The sequence below is a fragment of the Nematolebias whitei genome, chromosome 20 (assembly GCF_014905685.2).
Source record: "Nematolebias whitei isolate Nwh7 chromosome 20, NemWhi1, whole genome shotgun sequence".
In the NCBI taxonomy this organism is placed as follows: domain Eukaryota; kingdom Metazoa; phylum Chordata; class Actinopteri; order Cyprinodontiformes; family Rivulidae; genus Nematolebias; species Nematolebias whitei.
The window spans coordinates 7,859,881-7,881,954 of record NC_056517.1 but is presented as its reverse complement, the minus strand read 5'-3'; the positions used below and the strand labels follow the sequence as shown (position 1 = coordinate 7,881,954).

The 22,074-nt window shown below is 37.6% G+C and overlaps 1 protein-coding gene across 1 annotated transcript; it reads left to right on the top strand.

Moving 5' to 3' along the window:
• The first annotated feature begins 285 nt into the window (after nucleotides 1-285).
• Nucleotides 286-2,352, top strand: LOC119426235 (piggyBac transposable element-derived protein 4-like). The gene has a single exon (XM_037693782.1). The coding sequence runs from the start codon at nucleotides 547-549 to the stop codon at nucleotides 2,317-2,319; it is 1,773 nt and encodes a 590-aa protein (XP_037549710.1). The 5' UTR covers nucleotides 286-546; the 3' UTR covers nucleotides 2,320-2,352.
• The last annotated feature ends 19,722 nt before the right edge of the window (nucleotides 2,353-22,074 follow it).

Here is a 22,074-nt window from a genome sequence, read left to right as displayed (position 1 = left end):
ATGTATGTTCATAATATCATACATGTGATTTGTTATTGTATATGTTGTAAAAAAGTAATGCTACCCTGCAGCTTTGTAAAGATCGGAAATAAATGTGTTGAGCAATTGTTACTGGGTGGTCTTGAAACAAGTTTTTACAGCTAAAAATTGTTTTTAAACATACAGTATGATCTCACACATGTCTGATACAATTTTGCTTAACCCTTGTGTTATGTTAAGGGTCAATTTGACCCGTTTCAATTTTTGTGTTGATCAAAGTGCAGGTTATCCTTTCTTTTTTTCCATGAAATGTTGTGACTTTTTCTCCTCTAGGGTCATGAACTTCTATGTAAAATCTGGACTCTTTGATGTGTTGTTAAATGTCTGCACACAGTTTGTATACAAAGATGATGTTGCGGGTCATTTTGACCCGCACACAGAGTAGCTGTTAAAAATCCAAAAAAAAAGTCTTTGATGTACTTCATTTTGATTGCCTCTGAATAAACATTCAGAACCAGGTGTGTGTGGAAGAGGGACTTTCTCTCCCCTGTCCTTGTCACTGTTTCCATGCCCGTTCTTGGAGAAACACCAAAAATGAGCTCCAGACGATTTACAGCTGAAGAAGCTTTTTCGCAGCTTATGAACTGGGATAGTGATGTAGAGGAAGAGGTTTCAGAGACAGAGGATCCTTCAGAGCCAGAGGACAATGCCATTGATGATCCAGATTTTCAATTTTCCCATGATGAGGAGGATTCAGAGGACGAGTCTGCAGGTGTCCCTTCTTCAGATGAAAACCAAGAAATGCAACAATCGTCATCCACAGAGGGGACATGGACATCTAAAGATGGTAAAATAAAATGGTCAACATCACCACACCAAAGCCAAGGTAGATTGTCATCTTGTAATGTCATCAAAATGATTCCTGGTCCTACAAGATTTGCTGTCACAAGAGTTGATGATATTGAATCAGCATTTCAGCTCTTCATATCCCCACCCATAGAGAAGATAATCCTCAACATGACCAACTTGGAGGGGAAGCGTGTCTTTCAAGAGAAATGGAAGCCACTGGATCCGACTGACTTGCATGCTTACATTGGAATCCTGGTGTTAGCTGGCGTATACAGGTCAAAGGGTGAAGCAACTGCAAGTTTATGGAATGAAGAGAATGGAAGGCCAATCTTCCGAGCAACAATGTCTTTGGAGACATTTCACATGATCTCTCGTGTGATCCGATTTGACAACCGTGACACCAGAGCTGATCGACGTGAGAGAGACAAACTTGCAGCAATCAGAGATGTCTGGAATAAATGGGTCGAAATCCTGCCTTTATTGTATAATCCTGGCCCCCATGTTACTGTCGATGAGCGCCTCGTTCCATTCAGAGGACGCTGTCCATTCCGACAGTATATGCCAAACAAGCCTGCGAAATATGGCATCAAAATGTGGGCAGCCTGTGATGCAAAATCCAGTTATGTTTGGAACCTGCAAGTATATACTGGAAAGCCACCTGGAGGAAGACCTGAGAAGAATCAGGGAATGCGTGTGGTTTTGGAGATGACTGAAGGGCTGCAAGGTCATAACATTACATGTGACAACTTCTTTACATCCTACCGTCTTGGAGATGAACTTCAGAAGAGAAAGCTGACTATGTTGGGAACAGTCAGAAAAAATAAGCCAGAACTTCCCAGTGAGATTCTGAAGATGCAAGGAAGACCTCTGCATTCCTCAAAATTTGCTTTCACAGAGAAAACAACACTTGTTTCTTACTGCCCAAAAAGAAACAAGAATGTTCTTGTGATGAGCACAATGCACAAAGACGCATCTCTGAGCACACGAGAGGACATGAAACCGCAAATGATTCTGGATTACAACTCCACAAAAGGGGGAGTTGACAATCTTGACAAAGTCACAGCAACATATAGTTGTCAGCGCAAGACTGCCCGTTGGCCTTTGGTGGTTTTCTACAACATTTTGGATGTGTCTGCTTACAATGCCTATGTGCTGTGGATTGAGATCAACCAGCAGTGGAATGCCAGCAAACTGTACCGACGTCGACTTTTCCTGGAAGAACTAGGCAAAGCACTCGTCACTCCAAAGATCCAGAACCGGGTCAGGCCAGCTAGATCCCCAGCAGCTGCTGCTGTCATCGCAAAGGTCCAGGGCAGGGCATCTGACCAACCCACAATGGATCCTTTGGATACAGGTACAAAGAAACGCAAAAGATGCCAAGTCTGTCCCTCTCGAGATGACAGTAAAACAACTACCTCTTGTGTGAGATGCAAGAAATACATCTGCAAAAAGCACATAGTCACATTCTGTCCATCATGTGGGGAACGCTGAAAATGTTGACTGTCAAAAACCCGAGAAAATGCGGCAAGTTAAATGCAAAAAAAAAAAGGGTTTGTGAAGAGGGAAAAATTGAAATCAGGAGTTCTTTAATATAGTGTTGGAAGTGTATATCTCTACTTCTCATCTCTTCTAAATATTTGTATAATCTAAAATAAAGTTCTTATTGGTTTAACTTCATTTTATGACTGTTTTGAGTGGATTTACACAATGCGGGTCAAAATGACCCGCAACATAATAAACGTATTTTTTTCTCAACATAATACAAGGATGTAAATTAACTATTTTTAGGATTTGGTAACTAAGAAATAAAAGATGTATATTCTCAAAACAAGAGTAATAATCTAACACTTTCTGCTCTTGTTTAGCATATAAATCTCAAAACAAGATCAAAAAATCCTTTTTGGCTGGATACAAGAATGTAAGACTAGGTTAGATGGACTATATTTCCAGTGTAAGAAGTTGGTCATTCCAGAGAAACACCCTCGTACAGAGGCATATGTATGTGAATTCGGCAACGCTTTCAAATGTAAGATTGAGATATCGTGTGTTAATCTTGCATTTTTATCTGTTATACAGTTTGTTCTTATTGGCGATTCCCATTTGAGGTCTTTTGCAGATGGCATTGTTCAGGTGTCAGATAAACATCTAGACTTTGGAGTGATGTGTACTCTTGGTGCCAGTGCAGCTCAACTGCGCCAAGAGGTACTACATGCTGTACTACCTTGGGAGCCTGATGCTGTGTGTCATGGCTCCATCCAACAACCTTACAACCAGCATCAATCCAGAAGAGGCGGGCCGTGAATTTGAGAAGTATCCATTTGCGGTCTGCAGTCAATGGCCTAAGTCTAAGGTGAGCACTGTTTTCAACATAAGTGATCGATACAAACCAGTTTCTCAATTCTAGTCATCAAAGATCAATGCCCTTTATGTTTTAAGTGCTTTTTAAGTATTCAGAGGCGATTGTTCAATCTTTTAAATCAGGTTCTGTGGAACACATACACATGTTTATATAATAATTATTTTTATGCTTTTATGCCAATTTATACTCAACTTATTTGCATTCCTTTTGAGTACATCTCTTCTGTAGCACAAGTTCCTAAATTACAGTGTTAAACCTCTAAGTGTTCTGGCTCTAAGACGTGGCCCGTTTTGCAGCTACAACGCCCAGAGTTTCCTGAAAAGCATGTTTTTCTCCATCAGGCTTGCACGTGCCTTGGTTCTGTAAAACATGTTTTTGTGAGTACTCTATCAGGATCGTACAGGCTCTCCGATCTAAGTGTCACGGTGAGGAGCATATACATCATTACTTTGTGTTGTACTGAATGTACATGTGTGCTTTTGCTTGGCTGTTATCTGTGGTAGATTAATAAATGACATTATTTCTAGCAGAACAGTCTGACTTTTATTCATTGTACCAACTCTTCTCTTATCCTACAATTTATTTAAAGGGATTTCACAGAACACATGTAAAACATGTTTGTTTTCTTCCTAGATATTCCGTACTAGAATGGTCCCCCGCTTAACTGAACCCAGTGAGAAGATCCGTTTCAGCAGGAATTCCACCGTAGATCCAGAAAGCTAGGTAGGTATTAAAATATTTTTCAATAAATTTGTTTGGTAAATGTATGACAGGTCGTTATGTTATCTTTTTGCAAGAGAATGTTTGTACGATTTATTATTTTGTTGTTTTTAGGGATCCCTTGTTTTTCCATTTCTGACAAGTTACCCCTATTCCGTCTGGATTTGTGGTGTTTTGATGGCGTAAGTACATCCTCTTGACATTTTATACTTTTACATTTATATGTAATGCTAATTTTATCTGTCTTTTTACGGTTTGTGTACAGATCCACCTTAGTGATTACCACGGGATACATATCCTCCGTGACCATGTGAAGGCTGCTGCTCGTACTTTCTTAAAGATAAAGCCAGAGATACTGGTGGAGAGTCAGCCAGCTCCTCCCTCTGAGCAGAGGTTTGTGCCCCGTGTGGTTGTGAAGGGAATGGAACGTATTTCACCTCTGTAGTGAACACGTGGGTACGTGTCACTAGTTGTAGTATGACAATATATGAGATATATATTGATACAATATTCACGAGTTCTTCATCTTTCTGACTGTGTAATGCCGTGCATTGAATTTAACAGAAATGCGAACGAGAGACGTTATTATCTTTGACCCATCAAATCAATGCGGTCATTTATTTTCAGAATCAAAGTTTAACATCAAACATTTACATTAATTTGGCAAAATATGAAAATAATAACAGACAAGTTTCACAAATAATGAACTTCAAATCACGCGGCGGTGATTTGAGGACTTTGCTTCAGATATTTCTAAAATATCTGTACTGGTTTTGTGAGAGAGAGAAGAGTTTAAGATGAAGTGGAGATTTATCTTACAGAGAACTATGTGAGGGAATTAATATCTGTAGACCAGAACGTGCACGCTTCATCAGATTTCAGCTCGCCTCCGGTACACTTAGTCGAAGAAGAGACCGTTACCTGGTGATGATAGATCAGCTCGATAGGGAATCCTCCAGACCTTTCAGCGTCTCCGTTGAGAGCTGCTGAAATCCTTAGATAGTCGTGCGTGGGTTGTTCAAACAGAGGTTATAATTCCAAACGTCTCTGACTCTCCATGAATTCTAACAGAACTCCTTCAGAACTTCATCTCTGGAATTCTTTTCCATTCTACATTCTTTCCATTCTAAATGAATTCTCCATGAATTCTTTCAGATTCTAACATGAACTGGGAAGTTGCCACATTTTATTTGGGTCGACTTCCGGTTCAATTTAGAGCTTTCTGATTCGTGGATGTACCAGAAAGAGGTGTGGTTTTTTTTGACGTAAGTTATTATCAAAAGTCAAGGATTGTTTTCAACATACAGAAAAGATTATTGCAGTCGACCAGACTTCGTGGAGTCTCACACTTGGTAATCTTTTCAAATAGTAAAACATGACATCCCATTTTCAGTAAACATTTAGTTGACCGAAGCTTCAACTTTCACATACTTACGACTTGGCTCATTTCAGACAGAAAATCAAGAAATGCATATTAAGGTGATTTCTTCTTTGAATGAGGAATAAAAATCATTACTTACTGTTTATGTAAAATAAAAATGAGTAGTTCTTTTCCAACCTGTAAGCATTGAATGGAACTAACACAATTGATTATCAAACATTTGTAAAACAGTAAATGATTATAGAGAATTGTCTTTTCTGCTTGATTAATTCAAGAAAGAAAGTCACCAGATGGCTCAGACTGTATTCAGATCAATGAAAATAACAGTCTCTGTCCATCTGATAGATTTGAGGTCATCAGGGTCAGATCAGGTTCACTACACCTCCGCTCTTTTCTATGCGAACATTTGTGAGATCCGACAGGAAGGTATGAGTGTTCTGTATCTGCTTTTAGTGGAAGAAACGTGTTAGAGCCCATACAAGACATTTAGGATGATTAACCACAGTTACAGAAGCTATCTTTACAGAGAAACAACTCGTGGAAATCGGAGTCATCCTCTGATTCGCCCAAGGTCTGTGAAGGTTTGAGATATTTATGTTATAATTGCCAATGTCTCTGGGATCTTAATAATTTAAATGTTTGTCTAATAGATGGATGGCACTCCAGTTACATTGAAAGTGTGTTACATCCTGTGCATTTCTCACCGGCTATGTTGGTTGCCATGGAAAAAGTCTCTCCATCGGCTTGTCAACATGTTCACACAGGTAATTTTCAGGAATCTGTAACCAGTAATATAAAAGAAAATACTGCGACTGTTATCCATTTCAGGTTTGCTAGTTATGTTTCACAAGCTTTGTCTGCAACACCAGAAACAACAAGGAAACCAGCTGTCTTAAGGTCCAGGCGTGTAAGACAGCAGGTTTGCAAAACCACAATCCATTTATCATTCTTAGGAAATATGACTGCATGTTATTGATTTGGTCTTTTCTTTAGGTTTCAGACACACCTTGTGTACCTTCTGGTACTGGTGTGGAATTTGTGCCGCCTATGACGAATGCAAGTCTTTTGCATATTAAGGTTAAACGTGTAACAAATATGAAACCTTAAGTGTTTTACAGAACACTTGATATTGTATCAGTTCTTTAAAGTGCGTGTAAAATCAGCCTAATGAATTTTGTCCATTTCATTTTGTTTTCTAGGTGGAGGCAACACTGAACCAGGCGTTTGTGATGTGCCGCGTTCTCCCCCTCCTCGGGAGACGTCCGACTGTGCTGGGTTCGAGACCGTCCGAGGTTCTTTCCAGCCAGGGGGTTTGTTTAGAGAATGATTTTGCTAGTAAATTTTGATTCTAAATCTTGTTTGAGTCAATTTTATGTTTTTTTATCCTGAAGGTTTAAATATAACGGAATCCATATTTTCCTTTAAAAATAATTGTTGTTGGCTTCTTCATGTCAGAGCATAGCAAAAAAAAAAAAAAAGAAAAAAAAAAAGACATACAACACCATCCAAGAGAGATAAAAAAAAATTAAAGAATATATGCATTTATAAAAATTTTGCAACTTTCAGTTTTTCAAAGACCGTTATATGCAGGAAAATGTCTTTTGTATAATTTACATGTCTTGTGACGTATAAGCCCAACTGACATATTTGGGTTTTTTTTTTTTCCCCATACTTCTAAACCATTTTTTTGGCCAAAATGACCATTTTCATTCATTTTGACAAACCCAAAATTTTTATCAGTACAACATTTATCCACTTGATGGCACCAGAGTAGTGATACCTGTATGGTATGCTATTGTATCATGTAAATGTAAATGTGGCTTATATGAAAAATCCCAAAAAAGTTCTACACAAAAACAATTGGGAGTGCATTTATAATAATACTATACTTTACATTTTATCGTTATTGTCTTTATTTTTTTAATTTCATGTCCTGCATGACTGAGAATCTTGAGCAGTTTTTAATGACTCAATTGGCCTGCCATAATGTTCCCATCTTCATTCTGCTCACTGCTTGGCTCTGGCGAAATACAGCTCGTTTAACATTTGCTTAATAAATGCACTTTAATGGTCAGACAGACAAATCTTTGCTATGATTTTTAATAAACAAAAATTTTTTTTTGGTGCTTTTCTTTATTTTTCTGAGAAATGAACCACATTCCTTCATCCTCCTTTTTCCTCCCACTCCCAAGAGCATGGAGATAACAAAAGTATTTTTAAATTTTTGCTGGTGGCTGGAGCATACGAGTGTGGTTGTATTGCGATATCCAATTGGAAAAACTAAATCTTAGTACATTTTCCTATCTTTATAAATAATTCCACAGAAAGGGCTGAATTTCTCAAATTTTGTTTTAATTTTTTACACATGTCTACATGATTTAATCTTGCACTTTAAGAACCTTAGGGATTCATTACATGCAAGAAAGTATTAGATTTCTGCCATTTCTGTAGAACAGACCAACTTTGATGTGCAGGACTGTTCATCAGAAATTGCTGAAAGAGGCTACAGGTGGATGCTATGGTACCAACACTCCATCGAAAGTTTCTGATCAAAATACAACAGGCCATTTTGACAGAACCTCTTGACCACAGTCATGTTTCAATAAAGTACTGTGTGCAAATCATGCAAAAAGCAAGAAACGACAGATGCACAAAAACAAATTGACTGTGGAAAAAACCCGAAGTCAGTCAAGTGGAACTTGAGCCTGGACTTAAGTCTGAACTTTCTCCCATTTCCATACAACACACGTACACTGACAGAAGAATATTCTACAGTAACTGCTGAAAGACAGGTTACAGATGCTTGTCATAAGGTCAGTGCAAGTAATCATCTCGCATCACTCAGTGGATCATTTCATCAAGGTGATGGTCGATTTAAATATGGCGGAAATCAGTGTTAAAGCAAGCAAACTTATGGCTGCACAAAGCACACACTGAAGAGTGTTTTTTCATGGAATGCAAACGTATTGGATAATGTCCTCGTTTCAGGTGATGAGCTGTACAAAATTTTGCGCGAGAATAACTTAATCAGTGGCAGAAATTCTCTGAATGACTTGCCAAAATATCTTAAACATACTCGTAACTCTGTCCATTAATGTTATCATGAGGACTTTTTCTGGAAATGTGGATCTGGTGGAAGGAGATTTTATTAATGTGCATGCACTCATTTGATAATTATTATGAAACAGTAGTTTGTGTTAAACCACCTAATTCACAAACATGCTATGGTTAAAGATGTTTCAATGAAATGTACAACTCGACAGTCTTCTGCAAATCAGAAAATTGTCTCTGAACAAAGTGTAAAAGATCACAAACATTTCATAGGAAATGACAATTGCATAAAGTTATTGATCATCATGATCAAAATACTTTCAACTTTTACAACCATTTGCAGACAGAGGAGTAAACTGTGTGCAACAAGTTTAATATTGATTATAACAAACTAAATTTTAAAGAACTCCCATGTGGGTCTTTAGGAAATGTTTGTAAGAAAGAAAATATTGTAACAGACTACAACAGTTTCTTCAGAACTGTAGCACATGTCCTACGTGGTTCTCAAAGAGCTCACTATAAAATTAGGCTTGCTGCTGTTTCATACATGACAATCCTGAGAGATTTGAAAAGTTACTTGGAAAAGAGTTTGTTTCTGTGTTGGACTATATCGAAAAGTCACAGATGAAGTATGTAAATCACAGTACAACAGAAATTGAATTCATAGCAAATATGTTGGGACTAAACATTTATGTATGTAATGGCATAAATTGGATTAAATATAGTTCCAAGAGCAGTCATTTGAGCAATGAAGGTATATATTTACAAAAGTGTAATGAACATTTTCAGCCAGTTCTTTGACAAATGAGTAACTTTACAAAATCCAAAGCAAGTTTTATCATCACCCCATTTTATACAGAGAAACAGTACCTACGTAAAAGATCTCAAAGTACCGGCAAATGCTAAACAAAATAGAAAAAGAACGCACTTTTAAGACTTTTTACAAGTACTTTAATCGAAAGTTCAAATTGAAGAACACTATTCAATATTCAACCCAAACGACAAATAGGGAAAATATCAAATCTCAGAAGAGGATTAGACACCAAGAACATTTGTCACACAAAGAGCATAAAAATTACACGAAATGTGCATCTTATAAAGAGAAAGTGAAGCAAATAAGTGTGCATAAGTACAAAGAAGATGACAATCATATAGAGAAAGTGAAACGAGTGTACGTAAATACAGAAAAGAAAGTTCATAGAGAGAAAAGTGAAAGTTTAGTAACAAAATCAACGTGGTGAGAGTTTTCTTGTTGCTGTACATGGTGGTTTTTATTATAAACGGTCTTTGGACAAAGTAAAAAAAAAAAAAGGGCCTAATTTTGTGCGTTGCATCTGCTTTCGATTGTTATTTAAACATCAGGTTTTGAATTGCAGAAGGGATTTTTATCAACAACAACAAAAAAATGTATTTAATAGCAGAAACATGTACAGTATAAGTGAAGATTATGTGCACAGGTGCAATGATGCTTGTACATTATTAATTTTGACATGTGTGAAATGTGTCACAAGGTAAAGGTCAGACGCCACCTGAAAGTTCAGTAAATAATTTAACACTTGATCCCATTCCGCCTCACTTAGCATGTTTAAACACTTTGGAGTAACACTGAATAGCTTTACATATACCGTTTATGAAAATGCTGGCTCTGCCCAAAAGGTGGACAAAATGGTGTGCACGGTCCGGTTACTTGTGTCCCGTCAAATATTGTTGAAACGTGCAGTTTGTTACTACATAGTAGTATGGAAGGGTCTTTATTACCAGTAAAACTAAAGTGCAAACTCGCATATAAAGGCCATTATGATTATCAATTTGTTGACACAATGCATGTTCAGGACGGTCTTAAATATTTAAAACATTCTAACTTGCATTATAAAGATGTTGAGTCTAAGGATTCCTGGATAAATGAGTTGTCGGGAAGATAAGGATTCCATCTTGGAGGAGAGTAGTTCCAAAGAAGATGGCAACACTTGTATCAATGAAAGTGATGAGATGTTACATGATCAACAGCAAAAGTGATGAGATGTTACATGATCAACAGCAACACTGTATGTTTCAGGACACTTGTCTTATGCCAGTCGATATTGGCCAGGAAGCATTGGACCAATATTATGACAATTTTGAATGTAGCCCCAGGTGAAAACAATCCTGTAAAATTGCTGGCTGAGTTTACAAATGAAGCCAAAAGCTTCCTTGTATAGTTTCCTTCAGGATACAATACATATCATGAAAATCAAAAATACCATTTAACTTTGTCACGTTGTTTTAACAACAGACTTCTTCACACTAATGGCAAGTTTGCCCATAATGTAGAATACATCTTTTTTGCTCAGTATATGACAGAACTGGAACAGGTCGTGTCTAATGTATCAATAGCTTTAAGAAAAGGCAAAAGTTGTAAATCTCAAAATGTGAGTGACTTTGTAAAAGATGAGCAATCTTTAAAGAAACTGTTAGAATTTGATGATTGGTATCGTTTCTTAAAACCCATTAGAGGCACACCAGCTTTTTGGCAGTCTGCTCAAAAAGATATTCTAGCTTGTGTTAAACAATTAGGAAAGCTCACTTGGTTTGCATGGTTTTCATCTGCAGATATGAGATGAACTAATCTTTATAGTATTTTGAAACAAGAAGGCCGAAACCAGACAGTGGAACAATTAGGATTCCGGCGCAACAGTTCACACTTATCTGCGTATTCTAATTGTTCCACTGTCTGGTTTCGGCCTTCTTGTTTCAAAATACTATAGACAGTGGAACAATTAGAATATGCAGATAAGTGTGAACTGTTGCGCCGGAATCCTGTTACTGCTGCTAGAATGTTTGATTTTTGTTGGCATGTCTTCTTAAGAGAAGTTCTTATGTCTCTTACAAATCCCATCAGTAAAATAGTCTACTATTATCGTAAAATAGTCTACTATTATCGTGTTGAATTTCAACAACGTGGCAGTCCACATTGCCATTGCCTCTTCTGGGTTGCCAACGCTCCAATCCTAGATTGAAACACAGATGAAGAGGAAGTTGCATTTATAGATAAACATGTATCATGTGAGCTTCCATCTGAAGATGACTCATTATCTGAAGTGGTTTCTTCTGTCCAGCAGCATTCAAAATGACATTTAAAGAGTTGTAAAAAGATAGAAAAAAACAGTTTTAATTTTCCATGACCTACTTCTAACAGAACCTGTCATGATGAGAAAAATCTGGATCCAGTCTGTCAATGCAACTTGGAACCAAAAAGATGGTATTCTAGAGTGTGCATGTGCAAATAAGGAAAAAAATAACCAAAAACAAATGACGAGATGTCGCAAGTAATATTTTAACTCAAATAAAAAAAACAATATCGGATGAAAATTGTCATTATACTACGACGCAAGAAATGTTTCATAGTTTGGGAATAACTCAAGAAATCTTTGAAATGGCGTATGAACGATCTAGCCGAAATACTCATGTCGTTTTGAAAAGAAACATTAACAAAATCTGGATTAATCAGTACAGCAGGTTATTGTTAAAAGCTTGGAATGCTAATATTGATATCCAGTTTTGTGGGTTTATGTAAACACAAACTGCAAATGCATCATCTCTTACATGTCTAAAAGTGAAAGAGAAATTTGCAGTCTTTGGAAGCTTCTCTTCAGCACTTAAATGACCTTTTGCTTGGAAATGCTCAAAGAGGCATTGAAGGCAATTGGTAGTGTTTATTTACACATTTATGTTTGTGCACAAGAAGTTGTGTATAGATTAACCAACATGCATTTAAAGGAATGTTCTTGAAAGGTTGTTTTTATTCCAACTGGTGACAATGTTGTGAAAATGAGTTTACCCATTTCTGTCTTGAAACAGAAGGCATCCTCAGATAATCTGACAACATTTGACATGTGGATGACTGGTCTTGTTGAACGTTACAAAAATAGGCCAAGTGATAAAGTCTTTCATGATATGTGCCTGGCAAAGTTTGCATCAGAATATCGTGTTTTGACAAAAAATGAAAAGTCCTGTAAAGTTGAATAATGGTTTTGTTGCTAAAAAGAACTCGAACACAACCAGCCGTTCGATATGCGCGTTTCTCTGAAACCAAAGATCCTGAAAAGTTTTATCAAAGCGTTTTGCAGTTATTCTTGCCTTATCGACTCGATAGTGAACTAAAACCTTTCAGCTGTGAAACATTAAGACTTTTATAAGTGGTGTATTTCGATTTCTTGATGGTACAAGACATTCAGTCAAATCTGTTGTAGACTTAAATAGAAGCCAATTTGAATTGGAATCAGACATCTTGGAGGCCACAAACAATGTTGTTGGTAATGAAATGCTGGAAGATGCATGGTGTGAATTATGTCCTGAGCTTGAGGTGGAACGCTTTGAGTGTTTAGAAAGTCAAAAAGAAACACGAGCAACATTAAATGATGAACTAAAACAAATCCCAGATTTGAGTTTGAGTGTTAAAGATGTTGCAATATTTCAGAACCAAAAAAGCATGAGTAGAGCTCAAGGTCTGAAAATTGTTTTTCATTTAGAGATCTAATCAATGCAAGTCTTTTATCATATTAGGCAGTAGTGCCTAGACAGCAAATGGGAAAAATCCTGAATCTTTAAAAAAAAAAAAAAAGTTTTTTTATTACAGGTGGTGCAAGAACAGGCAAGTCACTTACGAGCCATTGAATATGAATCCAAAATAAATCACCAATTTGTCAACATCCTGATAACATTTGTGTTCTGTTGACTGCACCCACAGGTATTGCCGCGTATAATTTGAAAGCGACAACCATTCACACAACATTTTGTATTGGAAAAGATGAATTTAATTTATCTTCACCCAAAGGAGTGTACTCTTACCGTATACTCCTTTTGGGTGAAGAGAAATTAAATTAATTGCGTGCAAAATACTGTGACCTCCAGCTTCTTATCATAGATGAAATATCAATGGTAGATCACAATCTGTTTTATTTGGTGCAATCTACCATGAATATATAACAAACTGGAGACCCATATGGAAACATTGGTGTTGTCGGAGTTGGCGATTTTTCTCAATTACCTCCACTTAAAGGCAGAGCACTGTATTGTGATGGTGTAGCTCGTTCTCTCTGGTCAGATTTATTTAAAATTGTAGAACTGACTGAAATAGTTCGTCAAAAAGATGCAGTGTTTTCCCAACTGCTAAACCGGATGAGGACTCGTTCCAAAGGAGTACCAATGTTAGCTGAAGATATCCAAATTTTAACACATTGTGAAACGGGGCAGCAAAGCTCAGCTTTACATACATTTGCAACAAATAATCAAGTAAATGAGTACAATGTGTCTCAATTACTTGAACACTGTCCTGATTTTGTGTCAATCGCGGCACAAGATTATGTGAATGATAAAAAAAAAAAAACACAACAGGAAATCTCAAGTTGCTAGAAGGCAGTCATATAAAAGCCTCATACTCGTTTGTCAGAAGTGTTATTGGGTAAGAGTGCACGTGTTATGCTGTGTAAGAATGTGGATGAGAGTGATGGGTTAGTCAATGGTGTATGTGGTACTGTAATGGAGATTGAAAAGGTTTTTGTTCAATTTGATTGCGTTGGTTTTCAAAGGAGGAGAAACTAAGTGCACGTTATCAAATTTGGTTGGTTCCACGCCTATTGAACCAGAGGAAGAGCGAGTCACTGTTAAAAGGTGGATTGCGACATCAGTTTCCTCTCAAATTAGCATGGGCGTGCACTATCCACAAAGTACAAGGCATAACTGTTGACAAGGCCGTGGTATGTCTCAGTAAAATATTTGTAGCTGGTCAAGCTTAAGTCGCGTTAAAACCATTTCAGGATTGACAATTCAGGAATTCAATGACAAAAAAAAAAAAAGTATTGTAAGGATGACATAACGGTTGCAGTTCAGCATATGACACTCCTGTTGGCTGAACCTTCACAAGTGGATAGATTTGATACATTTTCTTTCACGGTTTTTAATGAATGTCCAAAGTTTGAATCACCATGTTCAAGATGTCATTTTGTACATGGCATTTAAAACCAAACTGTATTGCTGTAACAGAAACCTGGGTGTCTGTTGTCTCAGATACATTAAAGCTTGATGGATACAGTTTTCATAACTGTCCATGAAGTTTAGCATATTCTGGCAAGGAGGCAGCATTGATGTCATTACAAGATCAAGAACATGGTGGTGTTGGCATCTATAAAGCAGATGGTGTAGCATATGAATTTTTGAAATCACCACATGTTGATGTAGAATGCGTAGTGTGTAATTTTCAGAGTTTGAACATAGTGATGGTGGTTATCGCCCACCCCAGTATCCTCTGTCAATTAAGAAAAATCTAGGTATATTGCTTGATTGGCTTGAACAAAGTAGTAATACAATATAGGATTAATGGGCGATTTCAATGAAGATATTTTTTAAATGCTCATCCATTTCTAAATTACTAAGTGACAGAGGATATGTTCAAATAGTTAAAGAATCAACCACAGAGAAAGGTACTTTAATAGATCATGTGTACTTAAGATCAGATGCCTATGAAATGGAAGCAATGGTCATACAAACATATTTTATTGATCATGAAAGGAAAATTACGAGTTTAAAACCATACATATGCTGAGTTATCTATCCATCCATTTTCTTCCGCTTATTCTTGCTCGTCCCACGGGATTAACAGCTAAGGAATCCCAGACTTGTCTCATTCCAGCCTCTTGGGCCACCACCTCCTGGGGAAATTGTGAGAACTTCTTAGGCCAGCTAAGAAACAGTCCATCCAAGGTATCCTACATCTTGTGAGTCTCAGTCTCCTCCCGGTTGGATGTGTTTGGAACACTTTACAAGGAAATGTTTAATTTTCACTCAAATATTTCTTTATTATTATCATTAAATAATTTTGTAACAGTTAATTCATGATTTGAAACCAGCTGAATGAAAGCTCAGTAAGGAGAATATTTTGCTATGATTGATCCAACAACATCGAGAAAACCCTGCCCTCTTATTTGGACTATAACAAGATTAAATAAAAAAAATAAAAAAAACTGATTAAAATGAAAGACATTATTCAAAACTAATAATCCATGAAATATGTCAAATAAGTTTACAAAATGTCACAAAATGAAATTAAAATACAAGTCTTGAAATGAATTAAAAGTACATGGATAAATTAAACATTTATATTCAAATGTTTTTTTCATAGGAACTTTGTTATTTTGAAGGAATATTAATATTTTCTAAACAATATTTTTAAATGAAATGGCTTTCCATAATGAACAACACTTGTTAAAATGAAAAAAATCGCTTGTAAATGAGTTTCCCCAGACAAATGGGATTAACCTGTCAAAAATGAAAATAGTGAACAAGCTAAAAAGTAAAGTTTCACCTGTTGAAATTTCCATGCTGTCTTGATGCAAGTTTTGCTTTACCTAGTCATACCAAAAAAAAAGCAAAAGGCAATGGTACTCCTACTTGTGGGACAGGGTTCAAATCCCTGTGTTGTGTTGACGAGAAAATTATCCAAGTCTAAACCTTAATATAAAAGTTTTATTCCTATCAAGACAAAAGTTAAAAAAAAAAAAATGCATAAGATTTCTCACCAGGGTGCACATTTGCCGTACCTTCAACATCACCTGCAACTGTGGATGCTAAAGCTATGCCTCCCAGTCGCCATCGTGAACGCTCGCATGTCATTCTTGCATGCGTATGTCAAAACTTTGCAATCACCTTCCGCCCTTAACACGGCGAGGTGGGTTTTTAGCGCTCAATACCTTTGCAAAGTGAGTCACTATGTCAGAGTGAACTCTGTTGTTTTTCTGGGTGAGTCTGTATTTACTGGTCCTTCAAAAAAAATTAGCATATTGTGATAAAGGTCATTATTTTCCATAATGTAATGATAAAAATGAAACTTTCATATTTCAGATTCATTGCACACCCGCTGAAATATTTCAGGTATTTTAATTGTTTTAATACCGATTATGGCATACAGCTCAAGAAAACCCAAAATGCCTGTCCCAAAAAAATTTAGCATATCATGAAAAAGTTCTCTTAAGCTATTAACCTAACCATCTGAATCAACGACGTAACTCTGAACACCTGCAAAAGATTCCTGAGGCTTTTAAAAACTCCCAGCCTTGTTCATTACTCAAAACCGCAATCATGGGTAAGACTGCCGACCTGACTGCTGTCCAGAAGGCCATCATTGACACCCTCAAGCAAGAGGGTAAGACACAGAAAGAAATTGCTGAACGAATAGGCTGTTCCCAGAGTGCTGTATCAAGGCACCTCAGTGGGAAGTCAGTGGGAAGGGAAAAATGTGGTAGAAAATGCTGCACAACGAGAAGAGGTGACCGGACCCTGAGGAGGATTGTGGAGAAGGGCCGATTCCCGACCTTGGAGGACCTGCAGAAGCAGTGGACTGAGTCTGGAGTAGAAACATCCAGAGCCACCGTGCACAGGCGTGTGCAGGAAATGGGCTACAGGTGCCGCATTCCCCAGGTCAAGCCACTTTTGAACCAGCAACAGCGGCATAAGTGCCTGACCTGGGCTACAGAGAAGCAGCACTGGACTGTTGCTCAGTGGTCCAAAGTACTTTTTTCCGATGAAAGCAAATTTTGCATGTCATTCAGAAATCAAGGTGCCAGAGTCTGGAGGAAGACTGAGGAGAAGGAAATGCCAAAATGCCAGAAGTCCAGTGTGAAGCACCCACAGTCAGTGATGGTCTGGGGTGCCATGTCAGCTGCTGGTGTTGGTCCACTGTGTTTTATCAAGGGCAGGGTCAATGCAGCTAGCTATCAGGAGATTTTGGAGCACTTCATGCTTCCATCTGCTGAAAAGCTTTATGGAGATGAAGATTTCATTTTTCAGCATGACCTGGCACTTGCTCACAGTGCCAAAACCACTGGTAAATGGTTTACTGACCATGGTATTACTGTGTTCAATTGGCCTGCCAACTCTCCTGACCTGAACCCCATAGAGAACCTGTGAGATATTGTGAAGAGAAAGTTGAGAGACGCAAGACCCAACACTCTGGATGAGCTTAAGGCCGCTATCGAAGCATCCTGGGCCTCCATAACACGTCAGCAGTGCCACAGGCTGATTGCCTCCATGCCACGCCGCACTGAAGCAGTCATTCATGCAAAAGGATTCCCAACCAAGTATTGAGTGCATAACTGAACATGATTATTTGAAGGTTGGCATTTTTGTATTAAAAAAAAACACTCGTCTTTCATTGGTGGGATGAAATATGCTAATTTTTTGGGACAGGCATTTTGGGTTTTCATGAGCTGTATGCCATAATCATCAGTATTAAAACAATTAAAGACCTGAAATATTTCAGTTGGTGTGCAATGAATCTGAAATATATGCAAGTTTCATTTTTATCATTACATTATGGAAAATGACCTTTATCACAATATGATAATTTTTTTTTGAGAAGGACCTGTATATGTAATGCTAATTTTACCAGTCTGATTACCGTTTGTGTGTACACATCCACCTTATCTGTTCACTAAGGATGTGCATCCCGTGATCATCGCTGAGGAATGCTGCTCCTGATTTCTTGAAGCTGTCAGCACCAAAGCCAGTGAAGTCAGGCAGCTCCTACCTAAAAAAGCAGAGGTTTGTGCTCCATGTGGTTGTGAAGGAAGTAGAACGCATTCTACCTCCACTCCCTTCCAAGTGGATGGTCATGAGATCTGGCAGGAAGCCATGAGTCTTATGTCTGCTTTCAGTGGAAGAAACTTGTTAGTTTATATAACTGTGGCTAATCATCCTAATATAATACTATAAGTATTTTATAGTAACAATTAAGGCTTTAATCAGTCACTATGAAATCAATTTCTTAAAAAATAGTCAACAAATTTCGTAATGGATTAAAACCCATGTCCAAAAAGACCATTTGCTGAAACATTTAATATATTCAGTGCATTCATTTAGCAAACATTGTACAAAAATTTATATTGCATTAAAGCTAACAACTCTTTGTAAACACGTTATTGAAAATTTTCAAGTCAGTTTTAGCTTGAACAAGTTCAAATTTTTGAAAAAGATTCATTCAGCACATTTTCCCCCCCATCTATAGATTAATCACTTTGATCTGCTTAGTGTATACATTTTTTTTTTTTTTGCAGACTATATTGATGTTAAATCCAACAGAAAGGGATGATCTTCTCAAATGTTAGAATCACTTTTCTTTTGCAACATGTGTCCTTTACTATAAATAATCAAGTGTTCACTAAAGAAATTTCTCTCGTTGCATTTGGACACGCAAACATCACCCAGAGGTCATTCCGTTAACCCCATTTCTTGCAGGTGTTCAGAAAGGCTTCCACCCTCTCTTATTACAGGATAGTTGTGTCTCGTAATCAATCTGATTTTGTTACCTTAATGTCAAGTTGTATTGAAGCAGTTCTAACAATTTCTCCCATTTGTACCTGGAAGTCATCAGATGTAGATGAAGTGGGTGTGGACAGTCAGAAGTTGGCAAAATATTCAGCTACTCGAAGACCGTACAGAGGCACAAAGCCAAAGTTGTGCAAGTTGGTTGAGCAACAGACTATTTGTGGTCGAAAGTGGAAAGTATTCAATGGAGACATGGCTTATGGTACATTTGATTTTGAAGGGGATGAGCAATTGTATGAAAACTTACAGGAATGCGTCTTACATTATGAAATGTGTATCCTCAATCTTCATGGTGCAACTACTCTAGCTGTCTAGCATGGAGACTACTTTTCTAGTTGACTGTGGAATACGTAATTCACAAGGGTTGGCATCAGAAATGGGTACATCTGTAGTTGCGCTTAACATGTCTAAATGATTTAACGTTACACATATGAACCATAGGGATTCATTACATGCAAGAAAGTATTCAATGTCTGCCATTTCTGTAGAACAGACTAAATTTGATGTGGAGGAATGTTCATCAGTAATTGCCGAGAGACGGGCTATAGATGGATGCCATGGTGCCAATGCTTCATCTAAAGTTCCTGATACAAATACAACAGGCAATTTTGACAGTACTTTACTGAAACATGACTGCACAAGAAGTTCTGTGTGCAGATCAGGCAAAAGCCAAGAAGCGGCAGATGCATAAAAACAATTTGACTTTGAAAAAGAAAGTCAGTCAGTCAAGTGGATCTTTAATATGGACTCTCTCCTATTTCTGTACAACAGACATACACTGATATGGAGGAATGTTCAGCAGTAATTACTGAAAGACCGGTTACAGATGCTTGCGTCATGTCAGTGCAAGTAATCATGCATCACTCCGTGGATCATTTCATCAGAGTGACGTTTGATTTAAATATGGCAGAATTCAGCATGTAGCAATAAGTTTGGTTGCTTTAACAAAAGATGCACAAGTTATTTTCATGGAATGCTAACATATTGGATTATGTCCTCATTTTAGGTGATGAGCTGTATACATTTTTGCACAACAAAAATTTAATCAGTGGTGGAAATTTCTGTTTCACACTTGCCTAAATATCTTGACATTGATGGACAGAGTTCAAAGTGTTTATGGGGACCGTTTCTGGGAATGTGGATGTGGTGGAAGGAGATTTGATCGATGATAACGTGCCCATTACTCTTTGGCTAGACTGAACAAGATGTGTACAAGTATGAAACCTGCCGTCTAACCCTGAACAGCAATACTTGTGCCCACATCAGTCAAAATTGTCGTCGTTATGCTAGAGTAGACTCATGCATGTAATATAGAAGGCATGGTAGATGCAAAAAAAGGAACAGTGTTTTGTACTTCGGTACTGTTCATGATGTCTAACTATGTTAAGAGATTTGTCAATGAACTCATGTACAATTCCAAGGCTTTTGAGATCAGTGGAATTGAAATTATTCTGATGGATTCTAATACAAATGTATCTGAACATGTAACTTATGTTCAAGGCGCAACTGATTTTTGGTAATAACTTTTGCAGTTGTGATACGCCTGGCAAGTCATATGCAGAAGAGGTACAAAAAAAAAAAAAGTCCAATTATCCCATTTTAAACATCTCAAAGTATCAAGATGGATAATACAGACGGACGACGAGATGTTAGTAAGATTTTTAAAAAAATAATAATAATCCTGCAAGTCCCGAATTTGGTGTCTGGGAAAATTGCCCAGTTAGTCACAGTCCAGAGTCAAAGTGAGAGCGATCTTAAAGCCCAAGTAGATTTCAAGGTGGGCAATGAATACACCGCAAAACACAATAAATAAAATCCGTTTGTGCTGATCTCAGACAAGATCTGGCAAAAGACTTCTTCCAAGATTGATGTATTTACAGAGAACAAACACTATCGATCACACTACGATGAAAATGGGCTGCAGGGATGATGCCCCATCCAAAAGATGTGCTCAAACACATTTCTTCTGAAGAGGGACACAAATTTAGTCAAATTAAAAAAAAAAAAATAAAAAAAAAACCTGCTTGGTCTCGACAAAATGCTTGAAAACAGAACAGATCACCATAAGAGGTTCTGCAGAATGTTTTGATGCGTCCCAAAGGAGTACATCTGTGGTCCAAAAGGAGCATAAAAATTTACGTTGAACGTTGCCCCGAGGACATTGTGCATTTGGCTGCTACAGGGAGTTGTGGAAAAGCAGAAAAGGCTCTCCACTGTTCCGTTTATGAAGTGGCGTTCGTTACAATGTAATTCTCAAACATTGTAACAAGTCTATATTTAAAAAATAAAAAACACACACACACACACACACACCACCACAGTAAATGTCTTTGGTCTGCCCATGTAGGATAATTTTACATTGACAACTATATTTAAGTGCTGCTTTTGTGTCACAAGGGTTACTTGTGGACATGTCCAGCAATCACTGTGCCAGAGGTGGGGGACACACTCAAGTCTCCAGTCCATCACAGGGCCACAAACAAACATTCACTCACACCTAGAGACAATTCAGAGTTATCAATCAGCCTAACGTGTCAATTTTCAGTCTGTGGGAGGAAACTGAGTACCCGGAGAAAACCCACACATGCACGGAGAGAACATGCAAACCCAGAAAGGCCCCCGGCCGGGATTTTAACCAGGGCAACATTTTCGCTGAACTGAGCTCCACCAGCTTCGCCACCATGCTTCGCAGAGAACAGAGTTTGGGTTAATATATTAAAGTGAGTATTTTAAAAATGATAAAATACATTTTCCTTCATGGTAGGAAAATCGCAGCCATATCCAGGCAGCCGAGGAGATGCCGGTTGTGGAGAAACAAGGACTTTAAGATGAGGCCAAGTCAACAGTGACAAGGCAAGCTGATGTGCATGCAAGTACTTTGAAGAAGACGCATTCTGTAAAAAAAGGCAGGCAATAGTGAGTAACAAGATCAGCTATAGTGCAGGGGGAAGAGACTGCCCTACTTCCTCCCCTCAAAAAAAAAAAAAAAAAAGCTTTTTAGTCTATGTCCCCTCCGTGCTGAGGGATGGCTGTACACATGTATTGTCTGCAGTTAACATGTACCCAACAATTATAGAAAGAACTGATGTCGCTATGGAAGAAGAACACAGTATTGGACATTTCAGCGATTCCTCCACAAATAAAAAAAAGGAAACTCAATCATCCACCACAGTGAGCTGTGGTCACTACGCCCACACAAGCGGCCAAACGGAGAAGCAATGGAATGATAGTCTGATTATTGGAAAAGAAAACCCAATGATTTTTTTTTTTTTTTTATTAAAAAAAAGACACCATGTTAATGACAAATTCTTAAGACTGCTTAAAAAATTTTTTTTTTTTTTTTTTTTTTTTTTTTTAAATGTATGATTTCTTATCCTAG